A 22,023-nucleotide genomic window follows, 5' to 3' on the forward strand; every position below is an offset into this window, starting at 1 on the left:
GTACTTTTAACGTGTTGACCGCCAGACCCTGTTCTAGGCCCTTTTGTAGGAATTCTAGGATTTTATCAATCTGAACCCAATCCTGAACCTTTGACCCAGAAGTGGATAGGAATTTTTTCCATGTTCTACCGTAAGCTCTCATCGTAACTGGTTTCCTACTTTTTTGTAGTGTAGTTATCAGGTTTTCTGAAAATCCCCTTTCCCTCATCAGTGCCCTCTCAAATTCCATTCTGTTAAATGGAGGTTTCGTGCCTGAGGATGTAGCACTGGGCCCTGCGATAGCAGGTCCGGGAGATCCGGTAGGATCCAAGGGTCGGTTACTGAGAGCATTCTTAGCCAGGAAAACCAGGTTCTTTTGGGCCAGAAGGGGGCTATCAGTATCATTCTTGCCCTGTCCTCCCTGACCTTCTTTAGGACCGCTGGGATGAGCATGATTGGGGGAAAGGCATATGATAGACTGTGTCCATGGGAGCATAAATGCGTCCAGAGATAGAGGATTCCCCCTGGGATCTAGGGAGCAGAAGGTGTCTACTTTTTTGTTTTTGAAATCGGCGAACAGATCTATGTCTGGGGTCCCCCACATTTTTACAATCTGCCGAAAAATGGACTGCTTTAGTACCCATTCCCCCTGTCGTAACTGGGTGCGGCTCAGAAAGTCTGCCCTCTGATTCTCTGTACCGCGGATGTGTATGGCTGTCAGAGATAGCAGGTTTGCCTCCGCCAGTTTGAGGATTTTGGCGGATGTGTCCATTAGGGCTTGGGACCTGGTTCCCCCCTGATGATTTATATAGGCTACTGTGACTCGATTGTCCAAAAGGATGCGGACATGGTGATTCCGGAGTAGGGGTAGGAAGTGTGTTAACGCATAGCCTACTGCTAGAAGCTCCTTTTGATTTGAGGAGGCTTTTAGTTCTTGATTTCCCCATACGCTCTGAGCCACCTCGTTGTTCATGTGTGCTCCCCATCCTGAGGGACTGGCATCCGTTGTCACTATGTGTGTTATCTTTGTTGTCCAGGGGATCCCTTTGGACAGATTCTCCTGGCTTTGCCACCAAGCTAGGGAATGAATAGTGCTTGAATTTAGGGCAATACGTCCCCCTATTGATGCCTGATTGGCCAATACGTCCCACTGGAGATTTCTTGTGTGTAACTGAGCCCATTGAACTGCTGGCAGGCAGGAGGATAGGGAACCCAACAGTGACATAGCCTTCCTTAGTGTCATGGAGAGATTTTGGATTGCTTTTGCTGTAATTTGAGCGATCTTCTCTTTTTTGCGGTCTGGGAGGCGACAATCCTGAATGTTTGAGTCTAATGTTAGGCCCAAGAATTCCTGTACCCTGCTGGGCTCCAATCTTGATTTTTTTAGATTTAGAAGCCAGCCCAGGTCTTGTAGAGTGTTCATCACCCTGTCTCTCTGTTCCCTGCATTTTTGAGATGAGCTGCCCGCTATTAGGAAATCGTCTAAATACGGGATTATTATTATGTCTTGTTCTCTTATATGAGCCATCATTTCCGCTACTATTTTGGTGAATACTCGCGGATATATCGATATCCCGAACGGCAGGGCCCTGTACTGGAATTCTTTCATTTTGCCTTTTATTGAGATGGCTAACCTTAGATATTTCCTGGAGTCTTGATGGATAGGGACGTGATAAGCGTCGCTGAGGTCCAACACCGTCATGTAGCAGTTTGGGAACAGGACTTTGGTGGTAGATTTGAGCAACTCCATTTTGAAGCTCCGATTCCTGACATATTTGTTTAGTTTTTTCAGATTTATAATAGTACGAAAGGTGCCGTCTGGTTTGGTCACTAGAAAGAGGGGGAGTAGAACCCTTTGCCCATATCCTGCCGGGGAACCTCCTGGAGGACTCCTTTTTTCACTAGGCCTAGGACCTCGCTTTCTAGCGCTTCCTGTTCTCGCATACTGGATCTCAGTGGCGTCGTTACATATTTTTGAGGCGGGAGAGAGAGGAAGTCTATCCTTAGGCCCTCCTGGATTAGGTTTATTATCCAGGGGTTTGTTGAAATTCTCCTCCAGGCTGGAAGGAAAAAGGACAACCTTCCCCCCACCCTGGGTGTACTGTCACTTGGAGGGCTTTTTGTCCCGGGGAGAGTTATTAAAGAAGAAGCCTCTCTCTCTTCTTTTGTCATCCCACTTTTGTTCCCTTGATGGTCTTCTCTGAAAAAACCTCTTATTTCGAAAGGGCCTCTTAAATGCCGCTGGCCCTAAATTTGGGAAACCTTTTTTCTTATCCCCTGCTTTCTGGAGGATGTCGTCTAACGTTTCCCCAAAAAGGAATTTCCCTTCACAGGGGATTGAGCACAGTTTCATCTTGGTCTGTAGGTCCCCTGGCCAATTTTTAAGCCATAGAGTTCTTCGGGCCGCATTTGAAAGTGCTGCCGTTTTGGATGATAGCCTGATTGAATCGGCCGATGAGTCCGCTAAGAATGCAGCCGCTCTCCTTATTACTGGGATAGAATCTAGGATCTTATCTCTAGGTGTCCCTTCCCTCAGTTGTTTCTCAAGTTGGTCTACCCATACCATTAGGGCTCTTGAGGTACATGTCGCCGCTATCGCTGGTCTGAGGTTACCCCCTGCCGACTCCCAAGCCCCCTTTAGAAAGGTATCCGCCTTTTTATCTAGGGGGTCCCTGAGGGTACCCATGTCCTCAAAGGGAAGGGCGAATTTCTTGGATGCCTTAGCGACTGCTACATCAAGTTTCGGGGCTTTATCCCAAGACGTAGATGCGTCCTCCTCAAAGGGATATTTCCTTTCTTCTTTTTTGCCTTCTTTTTTCCCGGTTCGGGAGACGGAGTCAGGTCCTGTATAGGCTGATCTCCTGGTGGCGTCTTGCTCCTTGCTGCTGACGTACTACGCCGCGTGGAGTGACTGCTGGAACGGCCCTCCATGCTTCGTTCCTTCTGTCGGTGGTGGTGTTGGTGGTGCTGCTGCTGCTGCTTCAGCTGCTGCCTGGCATGCTGCTCCTGTTGCTGGTCGCTATCCTCCATGATCAGGATCGCTTCCAGCCAGGAGCTTCTGCGCCTCACCACTTTTAAATTTACCGCCCCGTGACGTCACCGCTCTCCCCTGCACGCGCTGGACGGGGATCGCGCTCCTGCGCATGGTCCCGGGACCCGGAAGTCGTCTTCTCTACTTCCGGGGCAGCGGCCATCTTGGTACTCTCCGGCCCCCTTCCATCGGGCCCCGCAGAGCCCCGATCTCCTCTCCGGAGCGGCGACTCCGGCTCCTCCTCCCGCTCACTCGGCAACCCGCATCGGCCCTGGCGGTGGCGGCTTCGGGCACCGCACCTGCCTCGACAGGGGCCTCCCCGCTGCCGATCCCCGGACAGGCCGGCCCCGGCTCCAAACAGGTACGCCGTGCTGTGAGTCCCTCCGTCAGGGACAGGAACCCAACTGAAGGTGGAGGAGAGGTACCGCCCTTTTTATTTGTAGGTTCCTGTCCCTGAAGGGCGGATCCCCTCTCTCCGTGGTGCTGTCATGGGTGAGAAAGAAAACAGGTATGTCTGACCAATTTTAAAAACGATTATTTCTGCGGTGGAAGGTACCCCAAAAAAAAAAAAAAGCCACCTTGACAGAATGCAGCATTAGTGCTGCACAAGGTGGCTCTTTTACTTAAAAACACCTGGGGTGGGGGGGTGACAATTGCCCTTTAACTTCGTTTAAGAAAAAAAAGTCTCCAAAAGATATTCATATCCTTTAAGAAAAAAAAAAAAAAGTGTGATATTCAGAAAAGAAATTCTTCACAAAAATGTAGTTGACTAATCTCACGAGCAGCAAGTTCTCAACTAGACTTTATTTTTTTTTTAGTACGGTATCTTGTACAGTCAATGGAGTCTCATAAGCCAAGAGTTGGGGGAAAAAAAATTACGGTATATATACATTATAATTACACACACACACACACACACACACACACACACTAAATAAAAATGGTATTTTTTTCCATTAATGTAACAAGTACAGTAAAACCTCTACAAAAGACCACCTCCTCATATTACTGATATTTCCAGTGACAGATTTTCTATTGCACCATGTATTTTTTCCAAGAAAATAAGTCTCACATCTAATAATCTAAGAAAAAGTCTTCAGGGTGGCAGTGTTTCCTCCGTAGCATCAGAAGAGCGCAGGGACACTGATGGTGGCTGACCTATAGAGTGTAAGGACTGCCCTCCTCACCTAGGAGATCAGCCACTACTGAAACTACAAAAGGTGGCCATTGACCTAGCCAAGGAGCCGTACACAATAACATGAAAAATCTTTTACGAACTCAAGATATGTACAGTGCCTTGTGAAAGTATTCGGCCCCCTGGAACTTTTCAACCTTTTCCCACATATGCTTCAAACAAAGATACCAAATGTAAATTTTTGGTGAAGAATCAACAAGTGGGACACAATTGTGAAGTTGAACGAAATTTATTGGTTATTTTAAATTTTTGTGGGAAGTCAAAAACTGAAAAGTGGGGCGTACAATATTATTCGGCCCCTTAAACTTAATACTTTGTTGCGCCACCTTTTGCTGCGATTACAGGTGCAAGTCGCTTGGGGTATGTCTCAGTTTTGTACATCAAGAGACTGAAATTCTTGCCCATTTTTCCTTGGCAAACAGCTCGAGCTCAGTGAGGTTTGATGGAGATCGTTTGTGAACAGCAGTTTTCAGCTCTTTCCACAGATTCTCGATTGGATTCAGGTCTGGACTTTGACTTGGCCATTCTAACACCTGGATACGTTTATTTGTGAACCATTCCATTGTAGATTTTGCTTTATGTTTCGGATCATTGTCTTGTTGGAAGACAAATCTCCGTCACAGTCTCAGGTCTTTTGCAGACTCCAACAGGTTTTCTTAAAGAATGGTCTTTTATTTGGCTCCATCCCTCTTCCCATCAATTTTAACCATCTTTCCTGTCCCTGCTGTAGAAAAGCAGGCCCAAACCATGATGATGCCACCACCATGTTTGACAGTGGGGATGGTATGTTCAGGGTGATGAGCTGCGTTGCCTTACGCCAAACATTTTGTTTGGCATTGTTGCCAAAAAGTTTGATTTTGGTGTCATCTGACCAGAGCACCTTCTTCCACATGTTTGGTGTGTCTCCTAGGTGGCTTGTTGCAAACTTTAAACACTTTTTATGGATATCTTTCAGAAATGGCTTTCTTCTTGCCACTCTTCCATAAAGGCCAGATTTGTGCAGTGTACGACTGATTGTTGTCCTGTGGACAGACTGTCCCACGTCAGCTGTAGACCTCTGCAGTTCATCCGGAGTGATCATGGGCCTCTTGGCTGAATCTCTGATCAGTCTTCTCCTTGTTTGAGATGAAAGTTTAGAGGGACGGCCGGGTCTTGGTAGATTTGCAGTGGTATGATACTCCTTCCATTTCAATATGATCGCTTGCACAGTGCTCCTTGGGATGTTTAAAGTTTTAGAAATCATTTTGTATCCAAATCCGGCTTTAAACTTCTCCACAACAGTATCATGGACCTGCCTGTTGTGTTCCTTGGTCTTCATGCTGCTCTCTGTGTTTCAAACAGAACCCTGAGACTATCACAGAGCAGGTGCATTTATACAGAGACTTGATTACACACAGGTGGATTATATTTATCATCATTAGTCATTTAGGACAACATTGGATCATTCAAAGATCCACAATGAACTTCTGGTGTGAGTTAGATGCACTGAAAGTAAAGGGGCTGAATAATATTGCACGCTCCACTTTTCAGTTTTGACTTTCCACAAAAATTTAAAATAACCAATAAATTTCGTTCAACTTCACAATTGTGTCCCACTTGTTGTTGATTCGTCATCAAAAATTTACATTTGGTATCTTTGTGTTTGAAGCATGATATGTGGGAAAAGGATGAAAAGTTCCTGGGGGCCGAATACTTTCACAAGGCACTGTACATTGCACAGCTGCTGGTCTTGACAAACACTAACAATTATAACTACTTAAAATTTTGAGAAAACCCTTTGTAAACTTACAGGGAATATCCTATAAAATAAAACCAAGGCAGCAATAATGTCTGGTCTACAGCACGTGACCGACACTACTATCAGCAGCCAGCATGAGTCCAGTGATTGGCTGCAGTGGTCACGTGCTGCAGACCGGTGAAGCAGCAGTGGAGCTGCAGCCCTCAAGCAACAATAGGGAAGCAATGTTTGGTGTGTAAATTTGCAGCTTTCTCTCAGATTTGTAATGAGGAAAATTCCTTTAACAGCCTGACATAAAAAAGAGCTTTTTTAGTGCAAGAAAATTGGCAAACACTAAGTTTTATAAAAAGACTAATGGGGGCAGACGCAAGAAGCAGTCTATGCTAATATGTATACCTACGTACATTGGTACCGTTTAAGAGCTCTGTGTCTTCACACTGGCAGCAGAACACTTCAGTCTCATTTTCTTCCAACTGTGAGCTCTGTAACGTAAATGGGATAATGTCACTTTTCAGGCGTCTGGTTAAAAAGGTAGGAAAGTGGCAAAGGGAGGCCCAGAAGCAGAGAGCAAAAGCAAGCGAGTCCCAGGAGCAACCTAGGGCCAGAAGCGCTACTATGCACAAGAGGTGCCTATAGGTGGAAGAGGTTAGGGGACGACTCGGCTCCTCGGTAATCTGCCAAACAAGATGTCTTCTGTTAGAAAAGACAACCAAGCAAGTGCAGGAGTGGGGCAGAATTGTGGGAGGCTACATGTATCAGAAAAGTTGTATTCTATCCAGCTTTATAAAACCAAGTTACAAAAAGGGTGGGTGCCCACATATGCCAACAATGGAGCCTAACCACGTAACCGCCACATATTTCTGATACGCCATACACCTCCGTTCAGCGCGTCCAGGGTGCCCATCAGACAATGATTAAATGGCCTATGTAAATTAAAGCCCAATATCTAGTAAAAAACCCTTTTGCATAATATAAAACATTAGAGCCCATTTAAGTTCACTAACCCCACTTCTGCACCAGAGATCGCTTCCTACTTAGCGGTTCCTGCATTGATGACCACAAGGTCTATACATGTAGGAAACATAACAGAGCCAAGTTACTAATTTTTAGACAACCTCAACTTAGGCCCGACAGTCTGAAAATGTAGAACAAAGGGGCAGTAATTACACCACCACAAAAATGAAGAGAACCATTAAAAATATCTATTCTATTATTTCTAAACACTGTTTATCGGTGATTTCTTTGTATCCCCATTCATACTGCAACCACACACACAAATGATACACCACTTGAAAGGTAAACTTGCCCCCTTCAGCAAGAAAATACCCAAACAAACCACACATCCACGATTTGATCACAAAATACAGTCTAAACATTAATTTTCATAAACCTGCAGTAAGGAAAAATGACCTGCAGGTGGCACCAAAGTACCCCAAAGCACACTACCAACACATTTGTAAACATGCACTGCTTTTTCGCTGATTACTTCACCCCACACACACAAATGATGCACCATTTGAAAGGTTAACTTGCTCCCTTCGGCAAGAAAAGACCCAAACAAACCACACATTCACGATTTTATCTATAAATACAGTTTAACCCCTTCATGACCCAGCGTATTTTGACCCTAATGACCTGGCCATTTTTTGCTATTCTGACCAGTGTCCCTTTATGAGGTAATAACTCTGGAACGCTTCAACGCATCCTAGTGATTCTGAGATTGTTTTTTCGTGACATATTGGGCTTCATGTTAGTGGTAAATTTAGGTCGATAATTTTTGTGTTTATTTGTGAGAAAAATGGAAATTTGGCGAAAATTTTGAAAATTTCGCAATTTTCACATTTTCAATTCTTATTCTGTTAAACCAGAGAGTTATACGACACAAAATAGTTAATAAATAACATTTCCCATATGTCTACTTTGCATCAGCACAATTTTGGAAACAAAATTTTTTTTTTGTTAGGAAGTTATGACGGTTAAAAGTTGACCAGCGATTTCTCATTTTTACAACAAAATTTACAAAACCTTTTTTTTTTTTTTAAGGGACCACCTCACATTTGAAGTCACTTTGAGGGGTCTATATGACAGAAAATACCCAAAAGTGACACCATTCTAAAAACTGCACCGCTCAAGCTGATCAAAACTACATTCAAGAAGATTATTAACCCTTCAGGTGCTTCACAGGAACTAAAGCAATGTGGAAGGAAAAAATGGACATTTTAATTTTTCCAACAAAAATTTTCTTTCAGCATCAATTTTTTCATTTTCTCATGGGTAACAGGATAAAATGGATCCAAAAATTTGTTGCACAACATAAAGAATTTTTCCAGCGTCTCCAGGAGATAAAATAATAATTGCTTTATTGAGAATATAAAATCTTCATACCATCAGGTAAAAACGACATAGAGGCGTATGGAGGGGAGCAATTTCCTACGCGTTTCACACTAAGAGGGCTTAATCATAATTTGTTGGGCAATTTCTCCTGAGTATACCGATACCTCATGTGTGCTTATAATCCACTGTTTGGGTGCACGGCAGGGCTCAGAAGGGAAGGAGCACCATTTGACTTTTTGAATGGAAAATATGCTGGAATATTTAGCGGTTGCCATGTCGCGTTTGGAGAGTCCCTGTGTGCCTAAACATTGGAGCATCCCCACAAGTGACCCCATTTTGGAAACTAGACCCTCCAAGGAACCCATCTAGATGCATAGTGAGCACTTTGAACCCACAGGTGCTTCACAAATTGATCCGGTAAAAAAAAAAAATTTTCACAAAAATTGTCTTTTAGCCTCAGTTTTTTGATTTTCACATGGGCAACAGGATAAAATGGATCCTAAAATTTGTTGGGCAATTTCTCCTGAGTGCACCGATACCTCATATGTGGTCATAAACCACTGTTTGGGCGCACAGCAGGGCCCGGAAGAAAAGGAGCAACATTTGACTTTTTGAATGGAAAATTAGCTTCAATCGTTAGCGGACACCATGTCGCGTTTGGAGAGCCCCTGTGTACCCAAACATTGCAGCTCCCCCACAAGTGATCCCATTTTGGAAACTAGACCCCCCAAGGAATTTATCTAGATGTGTGGTGGGCACTTTGAACCCCCAAGTGCTTCACAGAAGTTTATAACGCAGAGCAGTGAAAATGAAAAATCATTTTTCCTCAAAAAATGATTTTGTAGCCCGCTATTTTTTATTTTCACAATGGTAACAGGAGAAATTGGACCCCAAAAGTTGTTGTCCAGTTTGTCCTGAGTATGCTGGTACCCGACATGTGGGGGGAAACCACTGTATGGGCACACGTCGGGGCTCGGAAGGGAAGTATTGACGTTTTGAAATACCGACTTCATGGAATGGTCTGCAGGCGTCATGTTACGTTTGCAGAGCCCCTGTGTGCCTAAACAGTAGAAACTCCCGACAAGTGACCCCATTTTGGAAACTAGACTACCCAAGGAACTTATCTAGATGTGTGGTGAGCACTTTGAACCTCCAAGTGCTTCACAGAAGTTTATAACGCAGAGCCGTGAAAATAAAAGAATTTTTTTTCCACAAAAATCATTTTTTTAGCCCCCAGTTTTTTATTTTCCCAAGGGTAACAGGAGAAATTAGACCCCCCAAAGTTATTGTGCAATTTTTCCTGAGTACGCTGATACCCCATATGTGGGGGTAAACCACTGTTTGGGCACATGTTGGGGCTCCGAATGGAGGGAGCGCTATTTGACTTTTTGAACGCAAAGTTTGCTGGAATAAATCGTGGCGCCATGTCGCGTTCGGAGACCCCCTGATGTGCAAAAACAGTCGAAACCCCACAATTCTAACTCCAACTCTAACCCCAACACACCCCTAACCCAACCCCAACCCTAATCATAACCCCAACCCTAACCCCAACACACCCCTAACCCTAATCCCAACTCTAACCCTAACCACAAGCCTAACCCTAATACCACCCCTAACCCTAATTCCAACCCTAACCCTAATTCCAACCCTAAAGGAAAAATAAAAATATTTTTTTTAATTTTATTATTTGTGTCTACCTATGAGGGTGATAAACGGGGGGTGTATTTACTTTTTTTTTTTCATTTTGATCACTGTAAGAGTTTATCACAGTGATCAAAATGAAAAATGAATGGGCAGCCGGCAAATTCATGGGCGCCGCCATCTTGGAAAATGGCAGGCGCATGTGCCCGCCATTTTCCAAGATGGCGGCGCCCATGATCCGGGATAGCAGGACCCCGGGAGCCACAACAGGAGGACATCGGAGGTACCGGGGGGTGTGATCCGAAGGTGGGTTGGGGGGGTCGGAGGGAAGGGGAGTGGGAGCAGATGATGATAGTGGCGATCGATCATCACCGCCGTCAGTCAGTGGCGGGGGCCGGGTCTCGGCGTCCAGCCACGTCCGATTCTATTGCAGCATCGGCCATGGCTGGATTGTAATATTTCACCAAATTTCATTGGTGAAATATTACAAATCGCTCTGATTGGCTGTTAAAAGTGAAACAGCCAATCAGTGCGATCGTAGGCACGTGGGGGCTAAGCCACTCCCCCTGGGGTTAACTCTAAAGTGTCCTCTGTGTGCGGGTAGGGTGACCTTTCAGTGACCCCGGTCACCTGACCCGCAGGGGGGCAATCAATTCATGACGCCACATAGGCGTCATGGGTCGTATTGGCACGACTTTTCATGACGCCTACATGGTGTCAAAGGTTGGGAAGGGGTTAAACATTCATTTTCATAAACCTGCAGAAAGACACAATGACCTGCAGGTGGCACCTCAACCGGAAAACATTTTTTGGCCTCTACTTATCAAACCAATTCATTTTATTACCAATCTACATATATAAATACCTGTCTGTGTTCATCAGCTCATGAAATACATTTACATTTGACCAGCTTGCTTTTTCTGAAATTGCCTGCTCCCCCGACGACCAATGTGAGAAAATTTCACATGGGCCAAGCTATTTATTAGAAAGAGTTAAAATTATATACAAAACATAAAAAGGCCACATATCCATTATACACCTAACATACCCCAAAGGGGGAGCAATAGCACACCAAAAAACAGACGTATTAAATCAAATTCAGAAAACTAACATTTTACTCAAAGCCAATCACGCATGAAATGCCAGGAAAATATCTATTTCTGCACTCACAATGAGAAATACCAGTAACCAAAAGAATTAAATAAGTGCACAGTGCCTCTATTCTGATGATTTCCCAATAGTGATACTCTATTAACAAACAGCCCAAGCGTGACCCATTATTCCAAAAAAAATGATTCGGGCATCAAAGAAAAACTAGATGTGTATTTCCTGAAGGAAGTACAGATAGAGCTTTGAAATGGTGTCCAGGCTGCCCCTTTAAGAGATACTTGCATGCTGCCCCTGCAAGACTTTCAACTCAGGATCCGTTTTAACTGTGGGTGCCTCTCAGGGGCAACTTTGGCCTCAGGGTCTGATTTGGAGGGCGGGGCCACTCTGAGGGCCGATTTGGAGGGCGGGGCCACTCTGAGGGCCGATTTGGAGGGCGGGGCCACTCTGAGGGCCGATTTGGAGGGCGGGGCCACTCTGAGGGCCGATTTGGAGGGCGGGGCCACTCTGAGGGCCGATTTGGAGGGCGGGGCCACTCTGAGGGCCGATTTGGAGGGCGGGGCCACTCTGAGGGCCGATTTGGAGGGCGGGGCCACTCTGAGGGCCGATTTGGAGGGCGGGGTGGCTCAGCCTCCGATTTGGAGCCTGGGGGTCACTCTGCTTTCGATTTGGCGCGCCGGCCCTTTAAGACTCATTTCGGTGCGCCGGCTCTTTAAGAGCCAGTTTGGCTCACTGGGCTTCTAAATCCACTTTGGCGCACATTCTCTCTCAGGGGCATGCATCATGTCATGAAGCTAGATTTGCATTTGTGCTGTGAGTTTCGCTTTAAGAGCTGATATTATCTGGCAGAATCTGTGTCCTGGGGGGGTCATGTATAGTTCCTAGGCGTTGGCATAGTAACTGGGTCTGCCTGCGCATATCAATGAGCTTAACTGCCATTTGAATCGCCTCAGGGCATGTTTTCTCTGTGGCAACATTTTCCCATTGAAATGCATTGAGGAAAATGTTTTTTTCAAACGCAAATTGCGCAAAAACTACAAATCTGATCGACACGAAAATTACTTAGCACACCACTTGTGGACGCTGGCTTCGAAACGACACCTCAACGGAGTCTGTGTGTGTAGCGGTTCGGGCAAATGAGGAAAATCAACTGAATAATAATAAGAAGAAGCAGAAGAAGAATAAGTTAGCAGCGTTCGGATTACAAGATAATGCATTCTTCAAACCACTATAAGGCTATGTGCACACGTTGCGGATTCCGCTGCAGGTTTTTCCGCGCGGAAACGCAGGTAAAAACGCAGGTAAAGGGACCTGCGGTTTGGTCTGCAGTTTTGCCCTGCGGTTTCAAACCTCTACTATGGTAAAGGTATGAAACCGCTGCGGAATCCGCACAAACAATTGACATGCTGCGGTTTGTAAACCGCGCGGAAAAATTTGCACTGTCAGCACAGCGTTTTTGAAACCCCATAGGGTTTCATTGTACTGTACATGGTCAGCGGAACGGCTGCATTTCCACAGGGCCAAAACCGCTGCGGAAACGCAGCCGAATCCGCAACGTGTGCACATAGCCTAATAACTCATTTCTAAACAGCATCCGTATCAAAGAACAGGGGTAACATTACCTCTAAACAGTGATGTAAACAATGATGTCTGTAGTCTGCTCTGTATTTTTTTGGTCTGCTATTGCTCCCCCTATGGGGTATGTTTAGGTGTATAATGGATATGCGGCTTTTTTATATGTTTTGTATATAATTTTAACCTTTTCTAATAAATATTAATATTTTTAGTGGTTCTCTTCATTTTGGTGGTGGTATAATTACTGCACCTTTGTTCTTGGAACTGCCATTTGGTTATTTTTGGGACACTTTGGTATCTGAAAATGTAGCAACATTCTGATAGTGGCTCATTGGGTATCACGTTTAGCGCTTCTTTCCACCAACTGCTGGTTAGCTTAGTATGACTCAAAATTTTCGTGATTGGATACACATTTTAAGAAAATAAAAATAAAAATGGCTAGATAAGGTATGGGCACATATACCGGTCTTTTGGGACAAATTGTGGCCGAATTCTAATGCATGCAGCTTAGCAAGTATCTGATCACCGGTAGTGATGGCCGGCGGAACGCCAAGACTAAAACTTAGCACCGGTTTTCATCAAAGTACAAGAAGTTTTGCTTTTCTATTTAGATTCAAACTCATTCAACTCTACAGACCCAGAGCGTCCTTGTTGTCTTAGCCATAGAGAGGATGAACACCAACAATCCAAGACGTAAAGAGGCATCCCAGTCTGAGATGAGCAATTCAACTTGTACTGCCCTAAGCCGGCATCCAGCCTGGTCCTCTGTGGCATCTGGTCTTCATTTCTGTGCCCTGCATCCTGGGCATCTCCTACTACCCTTACTGGGTATCACAAGCGATGATGCACCCAGGATGCCGAGTGCAGAGGTCTGTAACCCGGACCAAGGCAGCAAAAATTTAAATTCCTCATCTCTAAACTTGTTTACAAAGACTGGGCCTCTTGACTTTAACATGCCCAATCCTTCAGTCAGCCACGTTCATAATATGGTTCAGCAACTTAAAGTTATAATAGGTTCAGGATTAGAAGCTAACAAAAAGATGATTACAAGGCAATTGTTTATATCTAAAAAAATTCAATTTTTATTAGAAAAATACAATAAAATACCATAATACCAAAGGATTGGGGAAGTGGGAAGGACAATACACTCACTGTCTATAGTAACTCACGTACGCACAAAAAGTAGGACAACAGCAGCTACGATAACGTTAGAGGCGCTGGAGGGGATCACAAAGCATAAGATTGCCTAGGAGAGCGAACATAATGTATAATACCCAGCATAAAAGTGGCAGCTACCGCCTATATAGGCACAATAACCGCCCTCACCAAGCTGCAATTACAGCGTCACCTCACAAATATTAGCCTCTGCCCCCATCACATTCTACATCCATAGGACAATGTCCGCATATGAAAGGTACAATTACCTCCGGGTGTCCACAGAGAAGCACTGCTGTCGCCTAGAGCCGTGCGTCCTGCCCTGACGGGACACCCGGAGGTAATTGTACCTTTCATATGCGGACATTGTCCTATGGATGTAGAATGTGATGGGGGCAGAGGCTAATATTTGTGAGGTGACGCTGTAATTACAGCTTGGTGAGGGCGGTTATTGTGCCTATATAGGCGGTAGGTGCCACTTTTATGCTGGGTATTATACATTAGGTTCACTCTCCTAGGCAATTTTAGGCATTGTGATCCCCTCCAACGCCTTTAACGTTATCGTAGCTGCTGTTGCCCTACTTTTTGTGCGTGCATGAGTTACTATAGACAGTGAGTGTATTGTCCTTCCCACTTCCCCAATCCTTTGGTATTATCGTATTTTAATGTATTTTTCTAATAATTGAATTTTTAGAGATAAAAACAATTGCCTTGTAATCATCTTTTTGATAGCTTCTATGTAGTAATTGATGATGGGCTCAGTAATCCATATATCTACATGGCTATTGATATTGATTAAAAGAGATACCATGTGTGTTTGTCTGGCTGTTCTATATAGGTTCAGGATTAGCCTATGACAAACCCAAAATTATTGCCCCCCCCCCCCCCCCCCAAAAAAAAAAAAAAAAAAAAGAAGCAGAAATCAGAAACTTGCATTTCTACTGCGGATGTCCCAGCGGAACCGTACATGGATCATCTCAAATGACAAGTCAATCCGCTTTTTTCATAACACATTTATTATTCCATGCCGTTTCCTGCTGCACGGGATTAGGGTGCAGGGTTGTTGGCTACATCTTCTCTCTCTCAATTGCTATTGGCGTCTTAATCAACATCCAATCCACTTTATTTTTCCAACTATTATAAGACAAGCAGGGTTGCCAACTTAGGTTTTTTTGTTTTTCCTGAACAGATATAATAATAATTCACGGACGCCAACATTTTTAACGAACACATTGTTCTGTCTGCAGCTTGTCAATCTGAGGCGAAGCGGTGAACCTTGCAATGATAATTACAGTCAATCATTTGTACAGGGATCCCCAGTTCAAAAAAATTTAAAAAAATACAAATTTGGGAAAAATGCCCTAAATTTACGGACAGCCTTGACATGTCTAGAAGGTTGGCACCGATGGAATGAAGAACATTAAATCAGAAAGGGATAAATTTTACCAGCCCTTTAGCCTAAAATAATGTGGGCCCGATGATTGGTATCTGAGAAACGTATAGGATGTCACCGCACACCGGCATCCTGCAGGATATAGGCCTCAGCCGCGTTTCCTCCACTACAGATTCATTCTACACAGGAAGAAGCTCTGGACTCCGAGTGATCCTGCGAGAAAACATGTTGTTTAGCCAGCGTGACAGATGCAAATCTGCTTGTAAATCGCTTTCTATCCCTGTGCTCGGAGCAAATGACGGCATTAATTGCTGCTCATGAACAATAAGCCGTCTTGTGCGTCTCGCATGAGAATCTGGTCCAGGATGAAGCCGCATAAGCCGGGAAGTTTACGTGGAAAACGTCTATGGATCGGGATCCTGTCTCCGCTGCCCTACCATGCTCCAACGACCAGACTAGATCAAGGGAAAAAAAAAAAAAAAAAGGACCGGGATTGTAACATGGGTCGGAGTCCTTTCCTGCACCGCTCTCATACTGCAGACTGTTCTCATTTCAAAAAGGAGGTTCTCACGCACAGAAATAAAAAACCCACACAACACTGAAAATAGAATAGATGATGCTCACCTTCCCAACTTCCCAATACCTACTGGTCTCCTGCAATTACTGCCTTGGGTCCCCCTGCCAGTCCCAGAAGAGCATGTGCCCACCACAGCCAAATACCACTTCCATGGGTGCCAAATGAATCATTACGTCATCCTGTGATTGGCGGCACTGGTCACTGTCTCAGTCCAGAAACATGAAACTGCTGCAGCCAATCACTACTCACAGCAGTGATACCTCATTTACTCTGTGGATAATTGGTGGCAAAGTTCATATACCCATCTGGATAGACAGGGGACCCAGGCAATGGTAGAATGGGAGATTGGTAATTATTATTAATAAATGATATATAGCGGTGGAACACTTTTTACATTGGCATCCCCCCTTTTTTCACAGCAATGTGTACGACTGTGACCTCCTAGTAATTAGAATAGTCCTCATCATTGGATCTCTATTCTATCCTTCTGCACACATCATATGTTAGCGGTCATATTTCCGTGCAGAATATGCAAGTAACACACCGTGCAAAGCACATGAATGGGGTTTTCCAAAATTCCACGCTCATGCAGGAGGGGGGAGATCTGGCCCATGTGCTGTCAACCAGATTCTTTTCCTAATGTGTTGCAGATGCCACATATAAAATAACTTCATTGTTACAGAAGGGGTTAATATTAGTGGAGCGCTCAGTACGGTTCTTTACAAGGCAATAAGGAGACAGTGCATAAAGCAACGCAGAAGTACATAAACTGCTGACCCGGATACACGGGTGCTGAGCGAACGTGTCCCGCAGGATCTATACAGGCCATTTGGAGACAATTGGTCGCGTTCGTATATTCTGTAGGCTTTATACCATTTCAATTGCATTAAATAAATCAGGCACTACATTATTTATGTAAGGGCTTATTCACACTTCAGTGTTTTGCATCAGTGATTGTATGCCCAAAGTCAGGAGTGGAACTTGCAGAGAAAAACTATCATTGAAAGAATGACACCTGTTCACACCACCTGAAACGCGTCGATGTCGCAGTTCATGTAACTGTCAACGCTGATGTTGTTCTAACCTCTGCTGAGCACTTTGTGGTGAAAAAAACGTCTTCTTTATTCACAAGTTCGTTGAGCTGGATTTCTCATGTTTTGATCAGTATTTTATGTCAGAATCAGGACTGTCCCAAATACTGATGTGTGAATGAAGCCTAAATATTACACTGCCAAAGGCAACAACAGAGATAAGAACAGGGATCTGCTGCAAGTTATAACCAAACTGTGTAATGTCACCTAAACACTACCTGCAAAGTATGAAAAAGAAGAGTCAAGTTTGCACCTGGATTATCATCAACATGAAAAGCTTCGAGCCGCCATCTGCTGAACGTAATCTTTGCACACTGCAGGCCGGTAACGATAGAGACGTTGGCCACACAATGACATCATGGGCCGAGCCTGGATATCGCAGTCAGCCGCACAGGTGCGAGCGGCGGGAACAGGCCCATCTTAGATTACAGAATTAATCATTTACCTCCATAACAAGATACAGGTGCGGTTGTAAAAGAGGCATCTGTACTTTACCAGGCGGAAGCAACATAAGCAAAGCTGCCGGGGAAAACGGGGCAGTATTATTATCAGTAGATTAAAAATAATCACTATCCAGGGGACTCCAAGACGGAGGAGCACAAATTGGGAAAATTAACGCATTCTTGTCCTCAGAAGTTCAGGATGAAGAAAAAAAAAAAAAAACGAAGCTGCCGGAAAATCGCTTCCATAATGACGCCAGGCGGACCCTACTCACTATAATGGGGGGGTTTGGTTCCCATTTAAGAGGCCATAATCATAATGAGAAAAAAAAACAAGAAAAAAAAACAAAACAGTGCAACATTCTATGCGTCTTCTTATAAAAAAAATCTAAACCACACAGTATAAAGCCCCAACCCCTAGAATAAAAAATATATAAAAAAAACCAGTAGGACGACTAGACCACTGCAAACAGCCCACTTTCTGGCCAGAGTTAGTAGATCCAGTAAGGCTAGTTTCACACTAGCGTTTTTGAGCGCAGCAACGGCCTGCGCACGGCCGCCGCTAAGCCCCGCCTCCGCCGGTAGCTCCGCCTACCGGCGCATGACGCTGCATGCGTCCTGCGTCCTCTATTTTTATCACTGGGGGCGAAGGCCGTGCGCAGTATGCGTTTGGCGGCGCATGCGCCTTTTTGACGGTGCGCCGGCGCAACCAAACTGCAGCAGGTTGCGTTTGGCGCAGGTCGGCGCACCGTCAAAAGGACGCATGCGCCGCCAAACGCATACTGCGCACGGCCTGCGCCCCCAGTGATAAAGATAGGGGACGCAGGGTGCATGCAGCGTCATGCGCCGGTAGGCGGAGCTACCGGCAGAGGCGCGGCAGGGGCAGGGCTTAGCAGCGGCCGTGCGCAGGCCGTCGCTGCGCTCAAAAACGCTAGTGTGAAACTAGCCTAAGGGCTTATTCACAGATCAGGGTTTTTTTGCATGCGATTTCTGGATTTTTATGGAAAGCACTTGCACTTCATAGAGTATAGTCTATTTGCTTATTTCCCACAATCGCACAGAAATACCCGATACTGATCCGAGTGTTGGTTCAAAATTGGCAATGCAAGTTTATGGGTCCAGGGGAAAAAAAAAAAAAAGTTAAAACTTTATTCGCGATTTCTCAGAGAAAAACGTGATGAAACTCGGATAAAACTGGGATGACACTGAACAATAATCACTGATGAAACGCTGAATAATTTTCTCGCATAAGAACAGTCACTGACGTCTGAATGAGCCCATATATTGTGAAAAAAAAAAAAATGGTGTTTTGCTCCAATATTTCCACTGTTACATATAGTCATCGAGACTTTAGGCAGTGGATATGTACAACAGGTTTCAGTGTACGGTATGCATTATACATTTTTCAGAAGACAGACATGGGAAGGAATAATCCCATATGTCCATGTCTGCTGATGTATTCATGCAATTAGGACTGATGGTGATTAAAGCCGTGGCGTAACTGTAAAAGTAGAAGGGGGTCAGGACTGCCCTCTAACAAAAGCACAGGCAGACACATGGGAAAATATCCACCGTACACAAGATCGTTACCATCACTTTAGGTTTGCCTTGGTTTACTGTAAATTGTGATTGTGGTTAACATATACACTGGTAAAGGCTCCCGGCATATATGATAAAGGTTGGGTTCTCAGGCAAGGAGCATAGAGTCTAAAAGTACCACAATCCGGAAGGTATCAGTAATATTCGGTACGTTCCATAGTAAGATCCTCATTGGTCGCTGTCTGCCGTTTCCAGCGCGGCTCCGCCTCTGGATCATGTGTCCGCAGTTGTGACTAGCGTGTACACGCCAGTGTTGGACGTGTGGACCAGAAATCACTTCTCAGTGTAAGTCTACAAGATTTAGGATGAAGCTCATAGATTTAGGGTGTGTGCACACGTTGCGGATTCTGCTGCGGATCCGCAGTAGTTTCTGCTGCGGTGTACAGTACCATTTTAGTCTATGTAAAATGAAAAACGCAGTGCCCACGTTGCGGATTTTTCCGCGGATTTAAATCTGCAGCATGTCAATTCTTTGTGCGGATTCCATGACAGGTGACACACCGCAGGGCAAAACCACAGGCTAATCCGCAGATAAACCGCAGGTCATTAAGAATCCGCAGCAGAATCTGCAACGTGTGCACACACCCTCACGGTAAGAGGGGGAGAGTAACAGTCAGCGCTGCAGTCACAAGATGGCGCAGAGTTACTGGAGCAGCGCTGGAAACGTCAGAAGGAAGCGACTGGTAAATATTTTGCTACTCACATGGAACATACATCACAGAAACGCAACCAATGGGGAAATGAAAAACCCTGGAACTGGAGTATAACAAAGTCACCAAACACACCAAACTGATTGGTGGCATCTGCCGATTTCAATCCTTTACGTCCATACGTACCTTCTAAATGCAATAGTACGAGTAGCAATCAGAGAGCAAGTTTATAACACTCATTGTGGCATTAAACGACCACTGATCAGCTACTCGTCTGCTGACGGGCAGTCATTTAATGTTTCGCGAGGTTGACCACATCTCTGCACGCACACAGAACGATCAGTAATGGTTAGTTCACAGCACTTAGGCTACCACTGTAGTCGGCAGTGCAGGTCGATGTGCTGCCGAGAACGACTTTTTAAGCCACCTTATAACTCATTTCAACTGATGAATGAGGGTTTTGCTAGTTTATCGGGTGATCGGCTCCTGTTTACACTGGATGATCGCAGGAGCGATTGGTCACAATAAATCAGCCTGTGTAAGTCCAGCTTATAATACAGAGCTACAAATTGTTAATTTGGCTACTTGTAAACTGCATAATCGCAAATAAATGCTGCCTGTATGGTGTCTGATGAAAAGCCCAACAGTACAGTTATCAGAGGCTAGTACCTAGAGATGGGGGGATAAATGGGGAATTTACAGCAATTATAATCAGATAATAAAGAATTTTATTGTCTGATGTCGGCTCAAGGTGGCACCAAGCTTATCTTTCCCGCTATTCTCCAGCTGCACAGTGGAGCTCAGTACTATTGTGTATGACGACTCCGGAGCCAGCGACACTTGTCTACAGCTACAGACATGTAAATCAGTTATGTATTCATATACTAGAAATAAACCGCAATGCATCCATTGTCAGACCAGAGAAGGATGGTCACACCGCTGTCCCTGCATTTTACAACACAGGGTTCCCAACATAGATGGCAAATATGGCCACTGACAAATGCATTACCCTGATCGTTCAGCTGGCGCTCCTGGTATTGAGCTGTCCAATAACCTGCATCTTATCACAGGAGTCATAGTACATCCTGGTAAGGTTGTAATATAAATATATATCACACACACACACCCTGTTTTTAAATATTTTTGTAATCAGATTTGTGTGTGATGCATCAGCACTAAACAGTACTAATTTGTGAAGTGAGAAAAATATAGGCCTAAATTAAAATTATTTAATCAATTAATTATCTAAGTAAGCAAGTAGGGAATTAATCAGAGAGCTAGCAGAGAGACCAAAAAGGTAACCCTGAAGGAACGGTAGAGGTCCCAAGCAGAGACAGAGTATCTGTCCACACAACCACAAGCCATACACTCTATAGAGATGGCCTTTATGGAAGAGGGGGTAGAAAAAAACCTTTACTTACACAAAAATTGTAAGGCTTATTTTGAGTTTGCCAAAAAGACATGTGGGAGACTCCCCAAATGTATAGAGGAAGGTGCTGGGGTCAAGAGAACTGCTTGGCCACCAAGGTAAACGCTATGTCTGGCGCCAAACCAACGCAGCTCATCACTTCCAAGAACACCATCCCCATAGTGAAACATGGTGGTCTCAGCATCATGCTGTGGGTATGTTTTTTTTTAGCAGCAGGGACAGGGGAAATGATCTGAGTCAAGAGGAAGATGGATGGTGCAAAATACAGGGATATTCTTGAGCAAAACCTGTTCAGTCTGTCAGTGATTTGAGACTGAGACAGAGGTTTACCTTCCAACAAGACAAAGGCCCAAAGCAAACTGCTAAACAGGGCTGTGGTGTCAATATGCCAAACCTCTGACTCCGATGCCACAGCACTAATTACTACTGAGCATGTACATAAAGTGAAGCACTGATTCATCTCAACTAAAATCCTAAATCCTTTGAGCAGGAACAGAACAGACATTTATAGGATATTTCATAACATTCCAAAATTCTTATGAAAAAAACTTACGGCATACTGCGGTGAACTACTGTACCCAAATTATATATTTTAGGAGTCGGTCCATTTTATATAGACTCCACCAAAATGGACACAGACTCCAACTCCACAGTCCTGCTGCTAAAGCAACACTCAAATGGTTTAAAGGGAAACGTGTAAATGTTTTGGAGTGACTTAGTTAAAGGCCAAACCTTAAGGCCCAGTCACACTAAGCGACTTACCAGCGATCCCGACACCGATATCAAGGTGTCAGGATCGCTGGTAAGTCGCTATGTGATCGCGGGTGAGCTGTCACACAGACAGCTTCACCAGCGATCAGCACAGCGATGCCGAGCGCCCGGCATCGCTGGCCATCGCTGTAAAAAATAGAATCAAAATAAAAAATATAGTTATTCTCACCTTCCGACGTCCCGTTCAGCCATCCTGCCTCTCTCCATGCTCTGGTCCCAGTGATCCTTTGCACGAATGACCGCGAGACGTCACGGTCTCGAGGGATAAAGTCTCGCGGTCATTCGTGCAAAGGATTACTGGGACCGGAGCGTGGAGAG

General features: G+C 44.6%; 1 protein-coding gene across 3 annotated transcripts in view; it reads right to left on the reverse strand.

Moving 5' to 3' along the window:
- Nucleotides 1–22,023, reverse strand: part of SSH2 (slingshot protein phosphatase 2) — a 260,325-nt gene that overhangs the window by 184,621 nt on the left and 53,681 nt on the right. For 2 of the 3 annotated variants that reach the window (XM_073565422.1, XM_073565425.1), the window contains one exon: nt 6,348–6,425. The exons of the other annotated variant lie outside the window; for it this stretch is intronic. In XM_073565422.1, the coding sequence (XP_073421523.1) occupies nt 6,348–6,425 (78 nt within the window). The remainder of the gene's footprint in view (nt 1–6,347; nt 6,426–22,023) is intronic. 3 annotated transcript variants of the gene reach the window in all.

This window comes from Dendrobates tinctorius, unplaced genomic scaffold (genome assembly GCF_039654945.1).
Source record: "Dendrobates tinctorius isolate UK_male_01 unplaced genomic scaffold, ASM3965494v1 ptg000016l, whole genome shotgun sequence".
In the NCBI taxonomy this organism is placed as follows: Eukaryota; Metazoa; Chordata; class Amphibia; order Anura; family Dendrobatidae; genus Dendrobates; species Dendrobates tinctorius.